This window comes from Carcharodon carcharias, chromosome 2, assembly GCF_017639515.1.
Source record: "Carcharodon carcharias isolate sCarCar2 chromosome 2, sCarCar2.pri, whole genome shotgun sequence".
Classification (NCBI taxonomy): Eukaryota; Metazoa; Chordata; class Chondrichthyes; order Lamniformes; family Lamnidae; genus Carcharodon; species Carcharodon carcharias.
The window spans coordinates 234,780,213-234,806,967 of record NC_054468.1 but is presented as its reverse complement, the minus strand read 5'-3'; the positions used below and the strand labels follow the sequence as shown (position 1 = coordinate 234,806,967).

Below are 26,755 nucleotides of genomic sequence, written 5' to 3'. Positions count from 1 at the left end.
GAGGTGGAGTTGGGAAGGGCGGTGGAGTTGGGATGGGAGGTGGGGGCTGGAGGTGGAGTTGGGATGGGAGGTGGAGTTGGGATGGGAGGTGGAGTTGGGATGGGAGGTGGGGGCTGGGAGGTGGATTTGGGATGGGAGGTGGGGGCTGGGAGGTGGAGTTGGGATGGGAGGTGGGGGCTGGGAGGTGGAGTTGGGATGGGAGGTGGAGTTGGGATGGGAGGTGGAGTTGGGATGGGAGGTGGAGTTGGGATGGGAGGTGGAGTTGGGATGGGAGGTGGAGTTGGGATGGGAGTTGGGGGCTGGGAGCTGGAGTTGGGATGGGAGGTGGAGTTGGGATGGGCGGTGGATTGGGATGGGAGGTGGAGTTGGGATGGGAGGTGGGGGCTGGGAGCTGGAGTTGGGATGGGAGGTGGAGTTGGGATGGGCGGTGGAGTTGGGATGGGAGGTGGAGTTGGGATGGGAGGTGGGGGCTGGGAGGTGGAGTTTGGATGGGAGGTGGGGGCTGGGAGGTGGAGTTGGGATGGGCGGTGGAGTTGGGATGGGAGGTGGGGGCTGGAGGTGGAGTTGGGATGGGAGGTGGAGTTGGGATTGGAGCTGGAGTTGGGATGGGAGGTGGAGTTGGGATGGGAGGTGGAGTGGGGATGGGAGGTGGAGTTGGGATGGGCGGTGGAGTTGGGATGGGAGGTGGGGGCTGGGAGGTGGAGCTGGGATGGGAGGTGGCGGCTGGGAGGTGGAGTTGGGATGGGAGGTGGAGTTGGGATGGGAGGTGGGGGCTGGGAGGTGGAGTTGGGATGGGAGGTGGAGTTGGGATGGGAGGTGGAGTTGGGATGGGAGGTGGGGGCTGGGAGGTGGAGTTGGGATGGGAGGTGGAGTTGGGATGGGAGGTGGGGGCTGGGAGCTGGAGTTGGGATGGGAGCTGGAGTTGGGATGGGAGGTGGGGGCTGGGAGGTGGAGTTGAGATGGGCGGTGGAGTTGGGATGGGAGGTGGAGTTGGGATGGGTGGTGGAGTTGGGATGGGAGGTGGGGGCTGGGAGGTGGAGTTGGGATGGGAGCTGGAGTTGGGATGGGAGGTGGAGTTGGGATGGGAGGTGGAGTTGGGATGGGAGCTGGAGTTGGGATGGGAGGTGGAGTTGGGATGGGCGGTGGAGTTGGGATGGGCGGTGGAGTTGGGATGGGAGCTGGAGTTGGGATGGGAGGTGGGGGCTGGGAGGTGGAGTTGGGATGGGAGGTGGAGTTGGGATGGGAGGTGGAGTTGGGATGGGAGGTGGAGTTGGGGGCTGGGAGCTGGAGTTGGGCTGGGAGGTGGAGTTGGGATGGGAGGTGGGGGCTGGGAGGTGGAGTTGGGATGGGAGGTGGAGTTGGGATGGGAGGTGGAGTTGGGATGGGAGGTGGAGTTGGGATGGGAGTTGGGGGCTGGGAGCTGGAGTTGGGATGGGAGGTGGAGTTGGGATGGGCGGTGGATTGGGATGGGAGGTGGAGTTGGGATGGGAGGTGGGGGCTGGGAGCTGGAGTTGGGATGGGAGGTGGAGTTGGGATGGGCGGTGGAGTTGGGATGGGAGGTGGAGTTGGGATGGGAGGTGGAGTTGGGATGGGAGCTGGAGTTGGGATGGGAGGTGGGGGCTGGGAGGTGCAGTTGGGATGGGAGGTGGAGTTGGGATGGGAGGTGGAGTTGGGATGGGAGGTGGGGGCTGGGAGGTGGAGTTGGGATGGGAGGTGGAGTTGGGATGGGAGGTGGGGGCTGGGAGCTGGAGTTGGGATGGGAGCTGGAGTTGGGATGGGAGGTGGGGGCTGGGAGGTGGAGTTGGGATGGGAGGTGGAGTTGGGATGGGAGGTGGGGGCTGGGAGGTGGAGTTGGGATGGGAGGTGGAGTTGGGATGGGAGGTGGAGTTGGGATGGGAGGTGGAGTTGGGATGGGAGGTGGAGTTGGGATGGGCGGTGGAGTTGGGATGGGCGGTGGAGTTGGGCTGGGAGCTGGAGTTGGGATGGGAGGTGGGGGCTGGGAGCTGGAGTTGGGCTGGGAGGTGGGGGCTGGGAGGTGGAGTTGGGATGGGAGGTGGAGTTGGGATGGGAGGTGGGGGCTGGGAGGTGGAGTTGGGATGGGAGGTGGAGTTGGGATGGGAGGTGGGGGCTGGGAGGTGGAGTTGGGATGGGAGGTGGAGTTGGGATGGGAGGTGGGGGCTGGGAGGTGGAGTTGGGATGGGAGGTGGAGTTGGGATGGGAGGTGGGGGCTGGGAGGTGGAGTTGGGATGGGAGCTGGAGTTGGGATGGGAGGTGGAGTTGGGATGGGAGGTGGAGTTGGGATGGGAGCTGGAGTTGGGATGGGAGGTGGAGTTGGGATGGGAGCTGGAGTTGGGATGGGAGCTGGAGTTGGGATGGGAGGTGGAGTTGGGATGGGAGCTGGAGTTGGGATGGGAGGTGGAGTTGGGATGGGCGGTGGAGTTGGGATGGGAGGTGGAGTTGGGATGGGAGGTGGGGGCTGGGATGTGGAGTTGGGATGGGAGGTGGAGTTGGGATGGGAGGTGGGGGCTGGGAGGTGGAGTTGGGATGGGAGGTGGAGTTGGGATGGGAGGTGGAGTTGGGATGGGCGGTGGAGTTGGGATGGGAGGTGGAGTTGGGATGGGAGGTGGGGGCTGGGAGGTGGAGTTGGGATGGGAGGTGGAGTTGGGATGGGAGCTGGAGTTGGGATGGGAGCTGGAGTTGGGATGGGAGGTGGAGTTGGGATGGGCGGTGGAGTTGGGATGGGCGGTGGAGTTGGGATGGGAGCTGGAGTTGGGATGGGAGGTGGAGTTGGGATGGGAGGTGGAGTTGGGGCCTGGGAGCTGGAGTTGGGCTGGGAGGTGGAGTTGGGATGGGAGGTGGGGGCTGGGAGGTGGAGTTGGGATGGGAGGTGGATTTGGGATGGGAGGTGGAGTTGGGATGGGAGGTGGGGGCTGGGAGGTGGAGTTGGGATGGGAGGTGGAGTTGGGATGGGAGGTGGGGGCTGGGAGGTGGAGTTGGGATGGGAGGTGGAGTTGGGATGGGAGGTGGAGTTGGGATGGGCGGTGGAGTTGGGATGGGAGGTGGAGTTGGGATGGGAGGTGGGGGCTGGGAGGTGGAGTTGGGATGGGAGGTGGAGTTGGGATGGGAGGTGGAGTTGGGATGGGCGGTGGAGTTGGGATGGGAGGTGGAGTTGGGATGGGAGGTGGAGTTGGGATGGGAGGTGGGGGCTGGGAGGTGGAGTTGGGATGGGAGGTGGAGTTGGGATGGGCGGTGGATTGGGATGGGAGGTGGAGTTGGGATGGGAGGTGGGGGCTGGGAGCTGGAGTTGGGATGGGAGGTGGGGGCTGGGAGCTGGAGTTGGGATGGGAGGTGGAGTTGGGATGGGCGGTGGAGTTGGGATGGGAGGTGGAGTTGGGATGGGAGGTGGGGGCTGGGAGGTGGAGTTGGGAAGGGCGGTGGAGTTGGGATGGGAGGTGGGGGCTGGAGGTGGAGTTGGGATGGGAGGTGGAGTTGGGATGGGAGGTGGAGTTGGGATGGGAGGTGGGGGCTGGGAGGTGGATTTGGGATGGGAGGTGGGGGCTGGGAGGTGGAGTTGGGATGGGAGGTGGGGGCTGGGAGGTGGAGTTGGGATGGGAGGTGGAGTTGGGATGGGAGGTGGGGGCTGGGAGGTGGAGTTGGGATGGGAGGTGGAGTTGGGATGGGAGGTGGAGTTGGGATGGGAGGTGGAGTTGGGATGGGAGTTGGGGGCTGGGAGCTTGAGTTGGGATGGGAGGTGGAGTTGGGATGGGCGGTGGATTGGGATGGGAGGTGGAGTTGGGATGGGAGGTGGGGGCTGGGAGCTGGAGTTGGGATGGGAGGTGGAGTTGGGATGGGCGGTGGAGTTGGGATGGGAGGTGGAGTTGGGATGGGAGGTGGGGGCTGGGAGGTGGAGTTTGGATGGGAGGTGGGGGCTGGGAGGTGGAGTTGGGATGGGCGGTGGAGTTGGGATGGGAGGTGGGGGCTGGAGGTGGAGTTGGGATGGGAGGTGGAGTTGGGATGGGAGGTGGGGGCTGGGAGGTGGAGTTGGGATGGGAGGTGGAGTTGGGATGGGAGGTGGGGGCTGGGAGGTGGAGTTGGGATTGGAGCTGGAGTTGGGATGGGAGGTGGAGTTGGGATGGGAGGTGGAGTGGGGATGGGAGGTGGAGTTGGGATGGGCGGTGGAGTTGGGATGGGAGGTGGGGGCTGGGAGGTGGAGCTGGGATGGGAGGTGGCGGCTGGGAGGTGGAGTGGGGATGGGAGGTGGAGTTGGGATGGGCGGTGGAGTTGGGATGGGCGGTGGAGTTGGGATGGGAGGTGGGGGCTGGGAGGTGGAGTTGGGATTGGAGCTGGAGTTGGGATGGGAGGTGGAGTTGGGCTGGGAGGTGGAGTTGGGATGGGAGGTGGAGTTGGGATGGGAGGTGGGGGCTGGGAGGTGGAGTGGGGATGGGAGGTGGAGTTGGGATGGGCGGTGGAGTTGGGATGGGAGGTGGGGGCTGGGAGGTGGAGTTGGGATTGGAGCTGGAGTTGGGATGGGAGGTGGAGTTGGGCTGGGAGGTGGAGTTGGGATGGGAGGTGGAGTTGGGATGGGAGGTGGGGGCTGGGAGGTGGAGTTGGGATGGGAGGTGGAGTTGGGATGGGAGGTGGGGGCTGGGAGGTGGAGTTGGGATGGGAGGTGGAGTTGGGATGGGAGGTGGGGGCTGGGAGGTGGAGTTGGGATGGGAGGTGGAGTTGGGATGGGAGGTGGGGGCTGGGAGCTGGAGTTGGGATGGGAGCTGGAGTTGGGATGGGGGGTGGGGGCTGGGAGGTGGAGTTGAGATGGGCGGTGGAGTTGGGATGGGAGGTGGAGTTGGGATGGGTGGTGGAGTTGGGATGGGAGGTGGGGGCTGGGAGGTGGAGTTGGGATGGGAGCTGGAGTTGGGATGGGAGGTGGAGTTGGGATGGGAGGTGGAGTTGGGATGGGAGCTGGAGTTGGGATGGGAGGTGGAGTTGGGATGGGCGGTGGAGTTGGGATGGGAGCTGGAGTTGGGATGGGAGGTGGGGGCTGGGAGGTGGAGTTGGGATGGGAGGTGGTGTTGGGATGGGAGGTGGAGTTGGGATGGGAGGTGGAGTTGGGGGCTGGGAGCTGGAGTTGGGCTGGGAGGTGGAGTTGGGATGGGAGGTGGGGGCTGGGAGGTGGAGTTGGGATGGGAGGTGGAGTTGGGATGGGAGGTGGAGTTGGGATGGGAGGTGGAGTTGGGATGGGAGTTGGGGGCTGGGAGCTGGAGTTGGGATGGGAGGTGGAGTTGGGATGGGCGGTGGATTGGGATGGGAGGTGGAGTTGGGATGGGAGGTGGGGGCTGGGAGCTGGAGTTGGGATGGGAGGTGGAGTTGGGATGGGCGGTGGAGTTGGGATGGGAGGTGGAGTTGGGATGGGAGGTGGAGTTGGGATGGGAGGTGGAGTTGGGATGGGAGGTGGAGTTGGGATGGGAGGTGGAGTTGGGATGGGAGGTGGAGTTGGGATGGGAGGTGGAGTTGGGATGGGAGGTGGGGGCTGGGAGGTGGAGTTGGGATGGGAGGTGGAGTTGGGATGGGAGGTGGGGGCTGGGAGCTGGAGTTGGGATGGGAGCTGGAGTTGGGATGGGAGGTGGGGGCTGGGAGGTGGAGTTGGGATGGGAGGTGGAGTTGGGATGGGAGGTGGGGGCTGGGAGGTGGAGTTGGGATGGGAGGTGGAGTTGGGATGGGAGGTGGAGTTGGGATGGGAGGTGGTGTTGGGATGGGAGGTGGAGTTGGGATGGGAGGTGGAGTTGGGATGGGAGGTGGAGTTGGGATGGGCGGTGGAGTTGGGCTGGGAGCTGGAGTTGGGATGGGAGGTGGGGGCTGGGAGCTGGAGTTGGGCTGGGAGGTGGGGGCTGGGAGGTGGAGTTGGGATGGGAGGTGGAGTTGGGATGGGAGGTGGGGGCTGGGAGGTGGAGTTGGGATGGGAGGTGGAGTTGGGATGGGAGGTGGAGTTGGGATGGGAGGTGGGGGCTGGGAGGTGGAGTTGGGATGGGAGGTGGAGTTGGGATGGGAGGTGGAGTTGGGATGGGAGCTGGAGTTGGGATGGGAGGTGGAGTTGGGATGGGAGCTGGAGTTGGGATGGGAGCTGGAGTTGGGATGGGAGGTGGAGTTGGGATGGGAGCTGGAGTTGGGATGGGAGGTGGAGTTGGGATGGGCGGTGGAGTTGGGATGGGAGGTGGAGTTGGGATGGGAGGTGGGGGCTGGGATGTGGAGTTGGGATGGGAGGTGGAGTTGGGATGGGAGGTGGGGGCTGGGAGGTGGAGTTGGGATGGGAGGTGGAGTTGGGATGGGAGGTGGAGTTGGGATGGGCGGTGGAGTTGGGATGGGAGGTGGAGTTGGGATGGGAGGTGGGGGCTGGGAGGTGGAGTTGGGATGGGAGGTGGAGTTGGGATGGGAGCTGGAGTTGGGATGGGAGCTGGAGTTGGGATGGGAGGTGGAGTTGGGATGGGCGGTGGAGTTGGGATGGGCGGTGGAGTTGGGATGGGAGCTGGAGTTGGGATGGGAGGTGGAGTTGGGATGGGAGGTGGAGTTGGGGGCTGGGAGCTGGAGTTGGGCTGGGAGGTGGAGTTGGGATGGGAGGTGGGGGCTGGGAGGTGGAGTTGGGATGGGAGGTGGAGTTGGGATGGGAGGTGGAGTTGGGATGGGAGGTGGGGGCTGGGAGGTGGAGTTGGGATGGGAGGTGGAGTTGGGATGGGAGGTGGGGGCTGGGAGGTGGAGTTGGGATGGGAGGTGGAGTTGGGATGGGAGGTGGAGTTGGGATGGGCGGTGGAGTTGGGATGGGAGGTGGAGTTGGGATGGGAGGTGGGGGCTGGGAGGTGGAGTTGGGATGGGAGCTGGAGTTGGGATGGGAGCTGGAGTTGGGATGGGAGGTGGAGTTGGGATGGGCGGTGGAGTTGGGATGGGAGGTGGAGTTGGGATGGGAGGTGGAGTTGGGATGGGAGGTGGGGGCTGGGAGGTGGAGTTGGGATGGGAGGTGGAGTTGGGATGGGCGGTGGATTGGGATGGGAGGTGGAGTTGGGATGGGAGGTGGGGGCTGGGAGCTGGAGTTGGGATGGGAGGTGGAGTTGGGATGGGCGGTGGAGTTGGGATGGGAGGTGGAGTTGGGATGGGAGGTGGGGGCTGGGAGGTGGAGTTGGGAAGGGCGGTGGAGTTGGGATGGGAGGTGGGGGCTGGAGGTGGAGTTGGGATGGGAGGTGGAGTTGGGATGGGAGGTGGAGTTGGGATGGGAGGTGGGGGCTGGGAGGTGGATTTGGGATGGGAGGTGGGGGCTGGGAGGTGGAGTTGGGATGGGAGGTGGGGGCTGGGAGGTGGAGTTGGGATGGGAGGTGGAGTTGGGATGGGAGGTGGGGGCTGGGAGGTGGAGTTGGGATGGGAGGTGGAGTTGGGATGGGAGGTGGAGTTGGGATGGGAGGTGGAGTTGGGATGGGAGTTGGGGGCTGGGAGCTGGAGTTGGGATGGGAGGTGGAGTTGGGATGGGCGGTGGATTGGGATGGGAGGTGGAGTTGGGATGGGAGGTGGGGGCTGGGAGCTGGAGTTGGGATGGGAGGTGGAGTTGGGATGGGCGGTGGAGTTGGGATGGGAGGTGGAGTTGGGATGGGCGGTGGAGTTGGGATGGGAGGTGGAGTTGGGATGGGAGGTGGGGGCTGGGAGGTGGAGTTTGGATGGGAGGTGGGGGCTGGGAGGTGGAGTTGGGATGGGCGGTGGAGTTGGGATGGGAGGTGGGGGCTGGAGGTGGAGTTGGGATGGGAGGTGGAGTTGGGATGGGAGGTGGGGGCTGGGAGGTGGAGTTGGGATGGGAGGTGGAGTTGGGATGGGAGGTGGGGGCTGGGAGGTGGAGTTGGGATGGGAGCTGGAGTTGGGATGGGAGGTGGAGTTGGGATGGGAGGTGGAGTGGGGATGGGAGGTGGAGTTGGGATGGGCGGTGGAGTTGGGATGGGAGGTGGGGGCTGGGAGGTGGAGTTGGGATGGGAGGTGGGGGCTGGGAGGTGGAGCTGGGATGGGAGGTGGCGGCTGGGAGGTGGAGTTGGGATGGGAGGTGGAGTTGGGATGGGAGGTGGGGGCTGGGAGTTGGAGTTGGGATGGGAGGTGGAGTTGGGATGGGAGGTGGAGTTGGGATGGGAGGTGGGGGCTGGGAGGTGGAGTTGGGATGGGAGGTGGAGTTGGGATGGGAGGTGGGGGCTGGGAGCTGGAGTTGGGATGGGAGCTGGAGTTGGGATGGGAGGTGGGGGCTGGGAGGTGGAGTTGAGATGGGCGGTGGAGTTGGGATGGGAGGTGGAGTTGGGATGGGAGGTGGGGGCTGGGAGGTGGAGCTGGGATGGGAGGTGGCGGCTGGGAGGTGGAGTTGGGATGGGAGGTGGAGTTGGGATGGGAGGTGGAGTTGGGATGGGAGGTGGGGGCTGGGAGGTGGAGCTGGGATGGGAGGTGGCGGCTGGGAGGTGGAGTTGGGATGGGAGGTGGAGTTGGGATGGGAGGTGGGGGCTGGGAGGTGGAGTTGGGATGGGCGGTGGAGTTGGGATGGGAGGTGGAGTTGGGATGGGAGGTGGGGGCTGGGAGCTGGAGTTGGGATGGGCGGTGGAGTTGGGATGGGAGGTGGAGTTGGGATGGGAGCTGGAGTTGGGATGGGAGGTGGAGTTGGGATGGGCGGTGGAGTTGGGATGGGCGGTGGAGTTGGGATGGGAGCTGGAGTTGGGATGGGAGGTGGGGGCTGGGAGCTGGAGTTGGGATGGGAGGTGGAGTTGGGATGGGAGGTGGAGTTGGGATGGGAGGTGGAGTTGGGGGCTGGGAGCTGGAGTTGGGCTGGGAGGTGGAGTTGGGATGGGAGGTGGAGTTGGGATGGGAGGTGGGGGCTGGGAGGTGGAGTTGGGATGGGAGGTGGAGTTGGGATGGGAGGTGGGGGCTGGGAGCTGGAGTTGGGATGGGAGCTGGAGTTGGGATGGGAGGTGGGGGCTGGGAGCTGGAGTTGGGATGGGCGGTGGAGTTGGGATGGGAGGTGGAGTTGGGATGGGTGGTGGAGTTGGGATGGGAGGTGGGGGCTGGGAGCTGGAGTTGAGATGGGCGGTGGAGTTGGGATGGGAGGTGGAGTTGGGATGGGTGGTGGAGTTGGGATGGGAGGTGGGGGCTGGGAGGTGGAGTTGGGATGGGAGCTGGAGTTGGGATGGGAGGTGGAGTTGGGATGGGAGGTGGAGTTGGGATGGGAGCTGGAGTTGGGATGGGAGGTGGAGTTGGGATGGGCGGTGGAGTTGGGATGGGCGGTGGAGTTGGGATGGGAGCTGGAGTTGGGATGGGAGGTGGGGGCTGGGAGCTGGAGTTGGGATGGGAGGTGGAGTTGGGATGGGAGGTGGAGTTGGGATGGGAGGTGGAGTTGGGGGCTGGGAGCTGGAGTTGGGCTGGGAGGTGGAGTTGGGATGGGAGGTGGGGGCTGGGAGGTGGAGTTGGGATGGGAGGTGGAGTTGGGATGGGAGGTGGAGTTGGGATGGGAGGTGGAGTTGGGATGGGAGTTGGGGGCTGGGAGCTGGAGTTGGGATGGGAGGTGGAGTTGGGATGGGCGGTGGATTGGGATGGGAGGTGGAGTTGGGATGGGAGGTGGGGGCTGGGAGCTGGAGTTGGGATGGGAGGTGGAGTTGGGATGGGCGGTGGAGTTGGGATGGGAGGTGGAGTTGGGATGGGAGGTGGAGTTGGGATGGGAGCTGGAGTTGGGATGGGAGGTGGGGGCTGGGAGGTGCAGTTGGGATGGGAGGTGGAGTTGGGATGGGAGGTGGAGTTGGGATGGGAGGTGGGGGCTGGGAGGTGGAGTTGGGATGGGAGGTGGGGGCTGGGAGCTGGAGTTGGGATGGGAGGTGGGGGCTGGGAGGTGGAGTTGGGATGGGAGGTGGAGTTGGGATGGGAGGTGGGGGCTGGGAGCTGGAGTTGGGATGGGAGCTGGAGTTGGGATGGGAGGTGGGGGCTGGGAGGTGGAGTTGGGATGGGAGGTGGAGTTGGGATGGGAGGTGGGGGCTGGGAGGTGGAGTTGGGATGGGAGGTGGAGTTGGGATGGGAGGTGGAGTTGGGATGGGAGGTGGGGTTGGGATGGGAGGTGGAGTTGGGATGGGAGGTGGAGTTGGGATGGGCGGTGGAGTTGGGATGGGCGGTGGAGTTGGGCTGGGAGCTGGAGTTGGGATGGGAGGTGGGGGCTGGGAGCTGGAGTTGGGCTGGGAGGTGGGGGCTGGGAGGTGGAGTTGGGATGGGAGGTGGAGTTGGGATGGGAGGTGGGGGCTGGGAGGTGGAGTTGGGATGGGAGGTGGAGTTGGGATGGGAGGTGGGGGCTGGGAGCTGGAGTTGGGATGGGAGCTGGAGTTGGGATGGGAGGTGGGGGCTGGGAGGTGGAGTTGGGATGGGAGGTGGAGTTGGGATGGGAGGTGGGGGCTGGGAGGTGGAGTTGGGATGGGAGGTGGAGTTGGGATGGGAGGTGGAGTTGGGATGGGAGGTGGGGTTGGGATGGGAGGTGGAGTTGGGATGGGAGGTGGGGGCTGGGAGGTGGAGTTGGGATGGGAGGTGGAGTTGGGATGGGAGGTGGAGTTGGGATGGGCGGTGCAGTTGGGATGGGAGGTGGGGGCTGGGAGGTGGAGTTGGGATGGGAGGTGGAGTTGGGATGGGAGGTGGAGTTGGGATGGGAGGTGGGGTTGGGATGGGAGGTGGAGTTGGGATGGGAGGTGGGGGCTGGGCGGTGGAGTTGGGATGGGAGGTGGAGTGGGGATGGGAGGTGGAGTTGGGATGGGAGGTGGAGTTGGGATGGGCGGTGCAGTTGGGATGGGAGGTGGGGGCTGGGAGGTGGAGTTGGGATGGGAGGTGGAGTTGGGATGGGAGCTGGAGTTGGGATGGGAGGTGGGGGCTGGGAGGTGGAGTTGGGATGGGAGGTGGAGTTGGGATGGGAGGTGGAGTTGGGATGGGCGGTGGAGTTGGGATGGGCGGTGGAGTTGGGCTGGGAGGTGGAGTTGGGATGGGAGGTGGGGGCTGGGAGCTGGAGTTGGGCTGGGAGGTGGGGGCTGGGAGGTGGAGTTGGGATGGGAGGTGGAGTTGGGATGGGAGGTGGGGGCTGGGATGTGGAGTTGGGATGGGAGGTGGAGTTGGGATGGGAGGTGGGGGCTGGGAGGTGGAGTTGGGATGGGAGGTGGAGTTGGGATGGGAGGTGGGGGCTGGGAGGTGGAGTTGGGATGGGAGGTGGAGTTGGGATGGGAGGTGGAGTTGGGATGGGAGGTGGGGGCTGGGAGGTGGAGTTGGGATGGGAGGTGGAGTTGGGATGGGAGGTGGAGTTGGGATGGGAGCTGGAGTTGGGATGGGAGGTGGAGTTGGGATGGGAGGTGGAGTTGGGATGAGAGCTGGAGTTGGGATGGGAGCTGGAGTTGGGATGGGAGGTGGAGTTGGGATGGGAGCTGGAGTTGGGATGGGAGCTGGAGTTGGGATGGGAGGTGGAGTTGGGATGGGAGCTGGAGTTGGGATGGGAGGTGGAGTTGGGATGGGCGGTGGAGTTGGGATGGGAGGTGGAGTTGGGATGGGAGGTGGGGGCTGGGATGTGGAGTTGGGATGGGAGGTGGAGTTGGGATGGGAGGTGGGGGCTGGGAGGTGGAGTTGGGATGGGAGGTGGAGTTGGGATGGGAGGTGGGGGCTGGGAGGTGGAGTTGGGATGGGAGGTGGAGTTGGGATGGGAGGTGGAGTTGGGATGGGCGGTGGAGTTGGGATGGGAGGTGGAGTTGGGATGGGAGGTGGGGGCTGGGAGGTGGAGTTGGGATGGGAGGTGGAGTTGGGATGGGAGCTGGAGTTGGGATGGGAGGTGGAGTTGGGATGGGCGGTGGAGTTGGGATGGGCGGTGGAGTTGGGATGGGAGCTGGAGTTGGGATGGGAGGTGGAGTTGGGATGGGAGCTGGAGTTGGGATGGGAGGTGGAGTTGGGATGGGAGGTGGAGTTGGGGGCTGGGAGCTGGAGTTGGGCTGGGAGGTGGAGTTGGGATGGAGGTGGGGGCTGGGAGGTGGAGTTGGGATGGGAGGTGGAGTTGGGATGGGAGGTGGAGTTGGGATGGGAGGTGGAGTTGGGATGGGAGGTGGGGGCTGGGAGGTGGAGTTGGGATGGGAGGTGGAGTTGGGATGGGAGGTGGGGGCTGGGAGGTGGAGTTGGGATGGGAGGTGGAGTTGGGATGGGAGGTGGAGTTGGGATGGGCGGTGGAGTTGGGATGGGAGGTGGAGTTGGGATGGGAGGTGGGGGCTGGAGGTGGAGTTGGGATGGGAGGTGGAGTTGGGATGGGAGGTGGGGGCTGGGAGGTGGAGTTGGGAAGGGCGGTGGAGTTGGGATGGGAGGTGGGGGCTGGAGGTGGAGTTGGGATGGGAGGTGGAGTTGGGATGGGAGGTGGAGTTGGGATGGGAGGTGGGGGCTGGGAGGTGGATTTGGGATGGGAGGTGGGGGCTGGGAGGTGGAGTTGGGATGGGAGGTGGGGGCTGGGAGGTGGAGTTGGGATGGGAGGTGGAGTTGGGATGGGAGGTGGGGGCTGGGAGGTGGAGTTGGGATGGGAGGTGGAGTTGGGATGGGAGGTGGGGGCTGGGAGCTGGAGTTGGGATGGGAGCTGGAGTTGGGATGGGAGCTGGAGTTGGGATGGGAGGTGGGGGCTGGGAGGTGGAGTTGGGATGGGAGGTGGTGTTGGGATGGGAGGTGGAGTTGGGATGGGAGGTGGGGGCTGGGAGGTGGAGTTGAGATGGGCGGTGGAGTTGGGATGGGAGGTGGGGGCTGGGAGGTGGAGTTGGGATGGGAGGTGGGGGCTGGGAGGTGGAGTTGGGATGGGAGGTGGAGTTGGGATGGGAGGTGGGGGCTGGGAGGTGGAGTTGGGATGGGAGGTGGTGTTGGGATGGGAGGTGGAGTTGGGATGGGAGGTGGGGGCTGGGAGGTGGAGTTGGGATGGGAGGTGGAGTTGGGATGGGAGGTGGGGACTGGGAGGTGGAGTTGGGATGGGAGGTGGAGTTGGGATGGGAGGTGGAGTTGGGATGGGAGGTGGGGGCTGGGAGGGGAGGTGGAGTTGGGATGGGAGGTGGGGGCTGGGAGGTGGAGTTGGGATGGGAGGTGGAGTTGGGATGGGAGGTGGAGTTGGGATGGGAGGTGGAGTTGGGATGAGAGCTGGAGTTGGGATGGGAGGTGGAGTTGGGATGTGAGGTGGAGTTGGGATGGGAGGTGGGGGCTGGGAGGTGGAGTTGGGATGGGAGGTGGGGGCTGGGAGGTGGAGTTGGGATGGGAGGTGGGGGCTGGGAGGTGGAGTTGGGATGGGAGGTGGGGGCTGGGAGGTGGAGTTGGGATGGGAGGTGGAGTTGAGATGGGAGGTGGAGTGGGATGGGAGGTGGGGGCTGGGAGGTGGAGTTGGGATGGGAGGTGGGGTCTGGGAGGTGGAGTTGGGATGGGAGGTGGAGTTGGGATGGGAGGTGGGGACTGGGAGGTGGAGTTGGGATGGGAGGTGGAGTTGGGATGGGAGGTGGGGGCTGGGATGGGAGCTGGAGTTGGGATGGGAGGTGGGGGCTGGGAGGTGGAGTTGGGATGGGAGGTGGAGTTGGGATGAGAGCTGGAGTTGGGATGGGAGGTGGAGTTGGGATGGGAGGTGGAGTTGGGATGGGAGGTGGAGTTGGGATGGGAGGTGGAGTGGGGATGGGACGTGGGTGTGAGGGGTAAAGTGTCCAGGGGGGTAGGGGAGGTGAGTGCTGGAGCAAGAGGGTGGAGGGGGAAGCCAGGGTCCATTTGACACTTGTCAGGGATCTGCTAATGAGGCGCAGTGTCTGAGGGTGGGGTGTGTGAGGTATCTCTTGTTGGACAGGCCCTCTATCAAAGAACAAAGAACAAAGAAAAGTACAGCACAGCAACAGGCCCTTCAGCCCTCCAAGCCTGCGCCGGTCATATTGCCCATCAAACTAAAACATTTTGCTCTTCCGGGGTCCGTATCCCTCTATTCCCATCCTATTCATGTATTTGTCAAGCTGCCTCTTAAACACCACTATCGTACCTGCTTCCACCGCCTCCTCTGGCAGTGAATTCCAGACACTCACTACCCTCTGTGTAAAAAACTTGCCCCGCACATCTCCTCTATAGTTTTCTCCTCTCACCTTAAATCTATGTCCCCTAGTAATTGACTCTTCCACCCTGGGAAAAAGCTTCTGACTATCTACTCTGTCCATGCCACTCATCATTTTGTAAACTTCTATCAAGTCGCCCCTCAATCTCCGTCACTCTAGTGAGAACAATCCGAGTTTCTCCAACCTCTCCTCATAGCTAATAACCTCCAGACCAGGCAGCATCCTGGTAAACCACCTCTGCACCCTCTCCAACGCCTCCATATCCTTCTGGTAATGTGGCGACCAGAATTGCACGCAATATTCCAAATGTAGCCTAACCAAGGTTCTATACAGCTGCAGCATGACTTCCCAGCTTTTATACTCAATACCCCTGCCAATGAAGGCAAGCATGTCATATGCCTTCCTGACTACCTTATCCACCTGCGTTGCCACTTTCAATGACCTGTGGACCTGTACACACAGATCCCTCTGCCTGCCGATGCACTTAAGGGTTCTGCCATTTACTGTATAATCCCTGTCTGTATTAGACCTTCCAAAATGCATTACCTCGCATTTGTCCGGATTAACCTCCATCTGCCATTTCTCCGCCCAAGTCTCCAACTGATCTATACCCCGTTGTATCCTTTGACAATCCTCTTCACTATCTGCAACTCCTCCAACCTTAGTGTCGTCTGCAAACTTACTAATTAGCCCAGTTACATTTTCCTCCAAATCATTTATGTATACTACAAACAGCAAAGGTCCCAGCACTGATCCCTGCGGAACACCATTCCATTCAGAAAAGCACCCTTCCACTGCCACCCTCTGTCTTCTATGACCAAGCCAATTCTGTATCCATCCTGCCAGCTCATCTCTGATCCCGTGTGACTTTACCTTCTGCTCCCATTCCTTCAATCATAACCCCCCACCCTCCGAGATTCAAAACCAGGCCTGTGGGGCTTGCAGGACAATCTTATCTTGCTGACTGATTTGCCCCATGTCACATGCTCGTGTACCCCTTCGAGAAAATTCCTTCTTCATCTTCCGACAGGCGTCTTTACATCGACTCAGAGGGGAAGTGGAGGAGGAATTTGCTCAGCTGTTGGTACAGGTGGAAAGAGCAGGATGTAAGGTCAGCGATTTCCTGCACAGAGCAGAGGGAGAGCTTCTCAATCAGTCTGAATCGACACTGAGGCAACTCGACGAGGACAGGCTGCAGCTGAGCCAGGAACAGCTGGAGCTGCAAACGTTACTCGATCATCAAAATCATCTGCTCTTGTTGGAGGTAAACGCAGGACAGGACGCGGTGTCTCCACCACCCACCCCCATCCTCTCTCTTCCCTCTCCCCTTATCTCCCTTTCCTCCCAGTTTACCTGGCCACTTTCTCATTCACTTCCCCCCCCCTCCCTCCCTCTCTCTCCCCTTCCCCCCATCTCCCTCCCCTCCACCTCTCCCCCCGCATCACCCTTGTCTCTCTCACTGCTCCCCTTCCCCCTCTCTCTCGGCCCTCCCTGCCCCACTCCCCCTTCCCCCAACCCCCCCTTGCCCCATCCTCCCTCCCTCACATTTCTCCCCCTCCTCTACTCCCACTCACCTTCTCCCTATCCCATCTCCCCCGCCCCCCCCCCCCCCCCCCCCCGGGGGTGAGGGGTTGTTTAATGAAATTTGCCGTTTGGAAACTCTTAAGGGTAAGGAAGGTTATTATTGCTGCAACTTTCACAGCTCCAGGACGTACCAGATCTCTTCATGGCCAGCAAAGGACTTGTGAAGTTTAGTTGTTGTCCTGGGAGGCATTTTGTACACAGTAAGATCCCACAAAGAGCTGAGTGACCATGAGCAATAACCTGTTTTTATGTCACTGATTTAGGAATAAATATAAGGCTAGGACACCAGAGAGAATCCTGCTGTACTTCAAATAGCATCATGGGATCTTTAAATCCACATGAGAGGGCTGGTCGGGCTATGGTTTAATGTCTCATCATGGCTACCACCTCTGACAGTGCAGCACTCCCTCATTACTGACCCTCTGACAGTGCAGCACTCCCTCAGTACTGAGCCTCTGACAGTGCAGCACTCCCTCAGTACTGACCCTCTGACAGTGCAGCACTCCCTCAGTACTGACCCTCTGACAGTGCAGCACTCCCTCAGTACTGACCCTCTGACAGTGCAGCACTCCCTCAGTACTGACACTCTGACAGTGCAGCAATCCCTCAGTACTGACCCTCTGACAATGCCGCACTCCCTCAGTACTGACCCTCTGACAGTGCAGCACCCTCTCAGTACTGACCCTCTGACAGTGCAGCACTCCCTCAGTACTGACCCTCCGACAATGCCGCACTCCCTCAGTACTGACCCTCTGAAATTGCTGCACTCCCTCAGTACTGACCCTCTGACAGTGCAGCACTCCCTCAGCACTGATCCTCTGACAGTGCAGCACTCCCTCAGTACCGACCCTCTGACAGTGCAGCACTCCCTTGGTACTGACCCTCTGACAGTGCAGCACTCCCTCAGTACTGACCCTCTGACAGTGCAGCACTCCTTCAGTACTGACCCTCTGACAGTGCTGCACTCCCTCAGTACTGACCCTCTGACAGTGCAGCACTCCCTCAGTACTGACCCTCTGACAGTGCTTTACTACCTCATTACTGACCCTCTGACAGTGCAGTGCTCCCTCCACACTGACCCTCTGACAGTGCAGTGCTCCCTCAGTACTGAATCTCTGATGGTGCAGCACTCCCTCAGTACTGACCCTCTGACAGTGCAGCACTCCCTTGGTACTGACCCTCCGACAGTGCAGCACTCCCTCAGTACTGACTCTATGACAGTGCAGCACTCCCTCAGTACTGACCCTCTGACAGTGCAGCACTCCCTCAGTATTGACCCTCTGACAGTGCAGCACTCCCTCAATACTGACCCTCTGACAGCACAGCACTCCCTCAGTATTGACCCTCTGACAGTGCAGCACTCCCTCAGTATTGACCCTCTGACAGTGCAGCACTCCCTCAATACTGACCCTCTGACAGCGCAGCACTCCCTCAGTATTGACCCTCTGACAGTGCAGCACTCCCTCAGTACTGACCCTCTGACAGTGCAGCACTCCCTCAGTACTGACCCTCTGACAGTGCAGCACTCCCTCAGTACTGACCCTCTGACAGTGCAGCACTCCCTCAGTACTGACCCTCTGACAGTGCAGCACTCCCTCAGTACTGACCCTCTGACAGTGCAGCACTCCCTCAGCACTGATCCTCTGACAGTGCAGCACTCCCTCAGTACCGACCCTCTGACAGTGCAGCACTCCCTTGGTACTGACCCTCTGACAGTGCAGCACTCCCTCAGTACTGACCCTCTGACAGTGCAGCACTCCTTCAGTACTGACCCTCTGACAGTGCTGCACTCCCTCAGTACTGACCCTCTGACAGTGCAGCACTCCCTCAGTACTGACCCTCTGACAGTGCTTTACTACCTCATTACTGACCCTCTGACAGTGCAGTGCTCCCTCCACACTGACCCTCTGACAGTGCAGTGCTCCCTCAGTACTGAATCTCTGATGTTGCAGCACTCCCTCAGTACTGACCCTCTGACAGTGCAGCACTCCCTTGGTACTGACCCTCTGACAGTGCAGCACTCCCTCAGTACTGACCCTCTGACAGTGCAGCACTCCCTCAGTACTGACCCTCTGACAGTGCAGCACTCCCTCAGTATTGACCCTCTGACAGTGCAGCACTCCCTCAATACTGACCCTCTGACAGAACAGCACTCCCTCAGTATTGACCCTCTGACAGTGCAGCACTCCCTCAGTATTGACCCTCTGACAGTGCAGCACTCCCTCAATACTGACCCTCTGACAGCGCAGCACTCCCTCAGTATTGACCCTCTGACAGTGCAGCACTCCCTCAGTACTGACCCTCTGACAGTGCAGCACTCCCTCAGTACTGACCCTCTGACAGTGCAGCACTCCCTCAGTACTGACCCTCTGACAGTGCAGCACTCCCTCAGTACTGACCCTCTGACAGTGCAGCACTCCCTCAGTACTGATCCTCTGACAGTGCAGCACTCCCTCAGTACTGACCCTCTGACAGCACAGCACTCCCTCAGTATTGACCCTCTGACAGTGCAGCACTCCCTCAGTATTGACCCTCTGACAGCGCAGCACTCCCTCAGTACTGACCCTCTGACAGCGCAGCACTCCCTCAGTATTGACCCTCTGACAGTGCAGCACTCCCTCAGTACTGACCCTCTGACAGTGCAGCACTCCCTCAGTACTGACCCTCTGACAGTGCAGCACTCCCTCAGTACTGACCCTCTGACAGTGCAGCACTCCCTCAGTACTGACCCTCTGACAGTGCAGCACTCCCTCAGTACTGATCCTCTGACAGTGCAGCACTCCCTCAGTACCTTGGCAGCCTATATTCTGCACTCAAATCTCTGAAGAGGATTTGAACCTAAGAACTTTGGACTTAGAAGTGAATGAGCGAGCTACCCACAGAGCTCGAGCTGCAGGAAAGAAGGGTATGACCAATAGGAGCTGATATCTCCTCATCAGCACAACCAGTAGGAGCTGATATCTCCTCATCATTATGACCAATCGGAACTGATATCTCCTCATCAGCACGACAAATAGGAGCTGATATCTCTTCTTCATCACGACCAATAGGAGCTGATATCTCCTCATCATTATGACCAATAGGAGCTGATATCTCCTCATCAGCTTGACCAATAAGAGTTGATATCTTGTCATCATCACGGCCAGTAGGACCTGACAGTCTTCATCAAGTTTCTTTTCATGTGGGACCATTGACTGCACATAGCAGATGTTGTCTACAAGTCTCAATTCTGTCTTGTTTAGAATCTTAGACTCATTTACAGCATAGGAGGTGGCCATTCAGCCCCTTGAATCCATGTTGTCTCCCCACAGAGCAACCCAGTCAGAGCTGCTCCCCCGAGGCCCTGTGAATGGGTTTGCTGTTTTTATTTGGTTGTAATGAATGTTGCTTGAGGCTGACCCCCATGAGTCATTGTCACTGTCTATTCCGGGTTGACCACGAGCCAAGAGCTCTCTGCAGCAGCTGAGAAAGTGTTTAGACCTACAGGCCTTCACCTGACTGAACTATAAAAACTGTAGCCTGAACTAATAGGCATTCACAATCAGGACTCCTTCTCTGAAATCTTTATCCCAAAAAGCAGACGCAAAGAGGTCAGAGAAGATGTTACAAACTGTGTTGTTATAAAAATATAACCCTGCGTTAATCCCTCTATCCTTTCGAAAAGTCAGATGTTCATTCCATTGGTGATGGTTCTTCATTTCCACTCTTGCGCTCAGTGACTAATTACACAAACACCTTGTGTGTTCTCTCCTTCCATCTCCTCAGAGATCACAGACATTGAAGATGACCCCTGACAGCTGTTTGTGTCCAGCCAACCAGTCAGAGGTCCCAGAGCACCTGAACAAACTGAGTACAGCAACAAAAGCATTATCAGACCTGCTGAAACACCACCTAGATGTTTTCATCCAGCTTAACTTGCCCAGCGGTGCCACCACAGATCAGTACCAGTCAGTGCGTCCAATGGTTAGTGCCTTCCAGCCAAGTGTCATCCAGCTCAGTACCCTCACAGGTAAGTACACTCATCAGTCAGTGCCAATGCCACTCAGTGTGCCCTCAGTGGCTCAGTGCCATGGCAGATTGGTACAATCGCAGATCAGTTTTTAAAAATTCAATCATGGGATGTGAGCTTCACTGGCTGGGCCAGCATTTATTACCCATCCCTAGTTGCCCTTGAGAAGATGGTGGTGAGCTGCCTTCTTGAGCCGCTGCAGTCCATGTGGTGTAGGTACACCCACAGTGCTGTTAGGGAGGGAGTTCCAGGATTTTGACCCAGCGACAGTGAAGGAACGGCCGATATATTTCCAAGTCAGGATGGTGAGTGACTTGGAGGGGAACTTCCAGGTGCTGATGTTCTCATGTATCTGCTGCCCTTGTCTTTCTGGATGGTAGTGGTCATGTGTTTAGAAAGTGCTGTCTAAGGAGCCTTGGTGAGTGCCAATTAATCAGGCCCCAATCCTAAAGGACCACATTTTGCCTCTCTCCGGGGTGTCTGGAATTCCTAGCTCCCTGTGTATAAGTAAGCAAGCACAAAGGCAGCAGCTCATCACTGAGTGCAGCTTGTCACCGTGTGTGAATTGGGAATTTGGAACAATGCAGCAAGCATTGTCCTTGGCTTGCTGCATTGTTCCAGTGAAGCCCAACGCAAACTGGAGGAACAGCACCTCATCTTCCGACTAGGGACTTTACAGCCTTCCGGACTGAATATTGAATTCAACAACTTTAGGTCGTCAGCTCACTCCCCCATCCCCACCCCCTTTCTGTTTCCCCCTTCCCCTTTTTTTTCCAATAATTTATAAAGATTTTCCTTTTCCCACCTATTTCCATTATATAAAAAAAAACCCACTAGAGCTATACCTTGAGTGCCCTACCATCCATTCTTAATTAGCACATTCGTTTAGATAATATCACCAACTTTAATTTTAACACCTATGTGTTCTGTTGTACTATTGTCGTTGACATCTTTTGATGATCTGCTTCTATCACTGCTTGTTTGTCCCTACAACCACAACCCCCCCTCCACCTCTCTGTCTCTCTATCTCTCCGCCCCCCACACACACACCTTAAACCAGCTTATATTTCAACTCTTTCTTGGACTCGAACGCAAGTTCTGTCGAAGGGTCATGAGGACTCGAAACGTCAACTCTTTTCTTCTCCGCCGATGCTGCCGGACCTGCTGAGTTTTTCCAGGTAATTCTGTTTTTGTTTTGGATTTCCAGCATCCGCAGTTTTCTTGTTTTTAAGAAAATAATTATTCATTAAAACACAATAAAGATGGCAGTACAGGTGATGTGTTGAGACTGCAGAATGTGGTAGTTCCTGACACCAACATGATCCCTGGCAAACATGTCCGCAGTAAGTGTCAGCAGCTTGAGGGTCTTCGGCTCAGAGCCATTGAGCAGGAGGCTGAGCTGCAGACACTGTGATGCATTATGGAGGGGGAAAGTTACCTGGGCACTTCATTCTTGAAAGTGGTCACACCCCTTAGGTTAGGGTCTCTTGATTTGGTCAGTGACCAGGCTTAAGAGTGTGCAACTGCAAGTGAGGCAGGTAAGGGGATCGAAGTGGAGGAGCCTTCACCTTGGCAATTGTCCAAATAGGCTTGAGGTCTTGCATCTTGTGGGGATGGAAGCAGGGGCCCAGCAAACTGACCATGGCACTGTGGTACAGGAAATCACTGAAGCAGGAGGAGTTAATGGGAATGTAGTAGCTGACAGTATAGCGAGCAGAGCTGACACAGTTCCCTGCAGTCACAAGCCTGGATCCAGATGTCTATGTTGCCTGCCTGGTGCCAGGGTTCAGGACAAGAGAGGAACTTGCAGTTGGAGGGGAGGATCCAGTTGCTGTGGTCCATGTAGGTACCAACAATATAGGTAGGATTAAGGAAGACATTCTGCACTGGGAGTATGAACAGTTCGGGGCTAAATTAAAAAGCAGAACCACAAAGGTAATAATCTCGGGATTATTACTTGAGTCACCAGCAAACTGGTGTAGGGTAAATCGGGTTAGGGAGTTAAATGATTGGTGTGGGAGAAACGGGTTTTGATTCCTGGGACACTGGCACCAGTACTAGAGAAAGTAGAGGCTGTACCGTTGGGACAGGTTTCACCAGAACTGTGCTGGGACTGGTGTTCAGGTGAGTCATATAATAAGGGCAGTAGCGAGGTCTTAAAACTAAATATTGGTGGGGAAGGGATTGTGTGAAAGGATATTTAGCAAATCAAAGGGTAACAACGAGGTGATAGAGCAGGGTAGTGATTTGAGTAATGATAACCAGAGTGTGGCAGGAAGGGACAGAGTGTCAAACTTAAGAGTGTGCCAACAGATAAGGCCAGAGATTGCAAAAATGGTATAAAAAAAAGCAGAGTTAAAGGGTCTGTATCTGGATGCACACATTATTCATAACAAGATGGATGAATTGTTAGCACAGATAGAAATAAATATGTATGATTTCATAGCCATTACAGAGACATGGTTGCAGGGTGACCAAGACTGGCACCTAAATATTCAAGGGTATTTGACATTTTGAAAAGATAGGAAGAATGGTAAAGGTGGTGGGGTAGCTCTGTTAATTAAGAACGTCATTAGTACTGTAGTGAAAGATGACTTTATCTCAAAAGAGCAAGATGTAGAATCAATTTGGGTAGAGATAAGAAATAGGAAAGGTAAGAGGTCACTTGTGGGAGTCATTTAAAGGTCCCTAAGAGTAGCTATACTGAAAGACAGGGTATACAGGAAGAAATAAATAGGGCATGTCAGAAAGGTACCACAATTATCATGGGTGACTTAACCTACATATAGATTGGGAAAATCAGATTGGTAAAGGTAGCCTGGAACATGAGTTCACGGAGTGGTATTCGGGACAATTTCTTAGCGCAGTATGTCCTAGAGCCAACTAGGGGGCAGACTATTCTAGACCTGGTAATGAGCAATGAGGCAGGATTAATCAATAACCTCATGGTAACAACAATCATAACATGATAGAATTTCATATTCAGTTTGAAGGGGTGAAGTGTGGGTCTAGTGTTTTAAACCGGAATAAAGATAATAATAAGGGTACAAAAGCAGAGCTGGTTAAAGTGAACTGGGGAACTAGGTTAAAAGGTAGGACAGTAGAGATATTGGCTTGAGAACTGGTGCAGAAGGGAAGGATTCAGATTTCTGAGGCATTAGGACTGGTTCTGGGGCAGGTGAGACCTGTACAGCATGGACAGGTTGCACCTTAGCAGGACTGGAACTAACATCACAGGGATATCTGCTGGTGCTGTTGGGGAGGGTTTAAACTAGATTGGCACCGGGATGGGAACCTGAGAGGGAGCTCAGATTGGAAGGAGGCAAAACTAGTAAAAAGAAGTATAAAAATAGAAAACAAAAATAGAAGACAGACAAAGCACCGGTGAGCATCAGAATAGAGAATAATGTTAAGAAAACCAGATTTAAAGGCACTCTATCTGGATGTATGTTGATGATTTGAATGCAAAAATTGAGGTAAATGATTTAATTGCCATAACGGAGACGTAGCTACTTGGATTTCAGTAAGGAACACCACCAATAGGCAAGTAAAGTTCAATCAAGTCAAAGTGAAATAAAGTAAATCAAAGTAAGATAAAATTAACATAAGTGTAGTAAAGTTAAGTTATTAGTAATTTATTCTGCTCATTCTACTTACTGTAATAAATAGTTTTTGGATTTCCAGGATGCAGGTCAGCTCGGCCAAGTGGAGTGTACATCCTGTGGTTTGTGTGAAGTCGTGGACACACCATGTGCCCAACAGACATCTGTAGGAAGTGTCACCAGCTGCACGACCTCGAGTTCCGGGTTTCGGAACTTGAGCGGCAGCTGGAGTCCCTGTTGTGCATCTGCGAGGTAGAGGACCACGTGGATAGCACATTTAGAGAGGTGGTCACACTGCAGGTCAGAGGCGTACAGCCAGAGAGGGAATGGGTGACCACCAGGCAGTCTAAGAGAACCAGGCAGGCAGTGCAGGAGTCCCCAGAGTCTATCCTCTTTGCTAATTGGTTTTCCATTTTGGCGATGGTTCCTCAGGGTGTGCAGCCAAGCCCATTGCACCGTGGGCAGCTGAGCTGTACAGTCGGTGGTGGTGGGGGAAGAAGAATGGAAAGGCAATAGTGAAAGGGGATTCCATAGTCAGGGGATCAGACAGGTGTTTCTGCAGCAGTAAACGTGACTCCAGGATGGTGTGTTGCCTCCCCGGTGCCAGGGTCAAGGATGTCATGGAGCGGCCTTTAGGGGGAGGGGGAATCAGCCAGAAGTCATGTTCCACATTGTTACCAGTGACATAAGCAGGAAGAGGGATGAGGTCCTGAAAGCAGGTTTCAGGGAGTTAGGAAGGAAATTAAAAAGCAGGACCTCAAGAGCAGTAACCTCAGGATTACTCCCAGTGCCACGTGCTAGTGAGCAAAGGAATGGGAGGATTGATCGATTATACATGGCTGGAGAACTGGTGTAGGAGGGAGGGCCTTAGAATTCTCAGGCATTGGGATCAGTTCTGGAGCAGGTGGGGCCTGTACAAGCTGGACAGGTTACACTTTAACAGGACTGGGACTGATATACTCACTGGGAGATTTGCTGATGCTGTTGGGGTGGGTTTTAACTAACTTGTCATGTGGGTGGGAATCTGAGGGGTGACCCAGATTGGAAGAAATTAAAGTCAGGAACAGGAAGTAGTAGTGAGACTAGAAGGTAGGAGAAACAAAGCAGAGCATTGAGTATGCTTCGAATGTGGAATGATGTCAAAAAGACAAAGTTAAGGACACTCTCTACCTGAATGTGCGCAGCATTCACAATAAGGTAGATGATCTAAAGGCACAAATAGAGGTAAAAGGGTTTGAGATAATTACTATTACAGAAACATGGCTGCATGGTGAGCAAGACTGGGAACTGAATATTCAAGGATATTCAGGATATTCAAGGATATTTAGGAAGGACAGACAAGAAGGGAAAGGAGGTGGAGTTGTGCTGATAATAAGGGATGGGATCAGTGCATTAGTAAGGGAGGATCTCATATCGGAAGAACAATGTGTGGAATCTGTTTGGGTGGAGCTAAGAAACAGCAAAGGGCAGCAGACATTGATTCCACTCTCCTCTAGCTAGTATCTTCTGTGTCTCCGCTCTTCTCATGCTCTTTTATCCTTTAAGCTAATTAAGTAAGTAATTAAATTAAGTTAACTAAATAACAAAACTAACAATGGAAGGACAGGTGTTATGTTGCAGCTGGGGAATGTGGGTGCTTTTGGATGCCAAGGTGATCTAGGACAAACAGGTCTGTAGGAAGTATAAGCAGCTTGAGGAATTCCGGATCGGGATTATTGATCTGGAGGCTGAACTGCAGACACTGCACAACATAAGGGAGGGGGAGAAATACCTGGACGCTTTATTCCAGAAGACAGTCATACCTCTCAGAATAGGGTCATCTGTTTTGGTCAGCAGTGAGGGACAGGAGGATGTGATCGAGAGTGATGCAGGTAATGGGACCGAGCAGACAGTCGTGGAGGAGCCTCAGACTTTGCAGTTGTCAAAACAGATTTGAGGTGCTCACAACCTGTGTGAACGAAATGGAGGTCTGCAAGGTGGATGACACCAGACTGACCATGACACCATGGTATAGGAAACCATTCAAGCCAGGGGAGCAAACAGAAATATACCGGTGGTAGGGGACAGCATAGCGAGGAGGGTTGACACTGTTTTCTGCAGCAAAGAGCGAGAGTTCAGAAAGCTGTGTTGCCTGCCCAGTGCCAGGGTTCAGGACATCTGCTCAGGGCTGGAGAGAAACTTGCAGTGGGAGGGGGAGGGTCCAGTTGTCGTGGTCCATGTAGGTACCAATGACATAGGTAGCACTAGGAAGTTCTGCAAAGTCAGTATGAGGAACTAGGTACTAAATTAAGAAGCAGAACCTCAAAGGTAATAATCTCTGCACGTAGCATTCAAAACAAAGTAAATGGATTGATTTAGTGCACATTAAAGTAAATAAATCTGATCTGATAGCCAGTACCGAGACCTGGCTGCAGGTTGGAGTCACACTTAGCACAACCACAACCATCTTCCTTTGTGCTAGGTATGACTCCAACCAGCGAAGAGTTTTCCCCCTGATTCCCATTGACTCCAGTTTTGCTAGGGTTCCTTGATGCCACACTCGGTCAAATGCTGCCTTGATGTCAAGGGCAGTCACTCTCACCTCACCTCAGGAGTTCAGTTCTTTTGTCCATGTATGATTGTTGGAGGTCTCCAGGACATCACTGCAGGAGTTCCTCAGGGTAGTGTCCTCGGCCCAACCGTCTTCAGCTGCTTCATCAATGACCTTCATAAGGTCAGAAGTGGGGATGTTCGCTGATGATTGCACAATGTTCAGCACCATTCACAACTCCTCAGATACTGAAGCATTCCATGTCCAAATGCAGCAAGACCTGGACAATATCCAGGCTTGGGCTGACAATTGGCAAGTAACATTCATACCACACAAATGCCAGGCAAAGACCATCTCCAATGAAAGAGAATCTAACCATCACCCCTTGACGTTCAATGGCACTATCATCACTGAATCCCCCACTATCACCATCCTTGGGGTTACCATTGACCCGAAACTGAACTGGACCAGCCATATAAACACTATGGCTACAAGAGCAGGTGAGAGGCTAGGAATCCTGCGCTGAGTAACTCACCTCCTGACTCTCCTAAGCCTGTCCACCATCTACAAGGCACAAGTGAGGAGTTAAATGAAATACTCCCCACTTGCCTGGATGAGTGCAGCTCCCACAACATTCAAGAAGCTCAACACCATCCAGGACAAAGCAGCCCCACTTGATTGGCATCCCATCCACAAATGTTCACTCCCTCCACCATTCTCACACAGTAGCAGCAGTGTGTGTACCATCTACAAGATATACTGCAGGAACTCACCAAGCCTCCTTAGATAGCATATTCCAAAACCACGACCACTACCATCTAGAAGGACAAGGGCAGCAGATAGATGGGAACACCACCACTTGGAAGATCCCCTCCAAGTCACTCACCATCCTGACTTGGAAATATATCGCCGTTCCTTCACT

The 26,755-nt window shown here is 56.9% G+C and overlaps 1 protein-coding gene across 3 annotated transcripts in view; it reads left to right on the top strand.

Moving 5' to 3' along the window:
* LOC121272039 (E3 ubiquitin/ISG15 ligase TRIM25-like) overlaps window positions 1-26,755 on the top strand; it is a 66,609-nt gene that overhangs the window by 33,306 nt on the left and 6,548 nt on the right. For 2 of the 3 annotated variants that reach the window (XM_041178433.1, XM_041178424.1), the window contains 2 exons: window positions 15,139-15,372; window positions 19,458-19,701. In XM_041178433.1, coding sequence (XP_041034367.1) covers window positions 15,139-15,372; window positions 19,458-19,701 — 478 coding nt within the window. The remainder of the gene's footprint in view (window positions 1-15,138; window positions 15,373-19,457; window positions 19,702-26,755) is intronic. The other variant, XM_041178443.1, reaches the window with a different exon arrangement.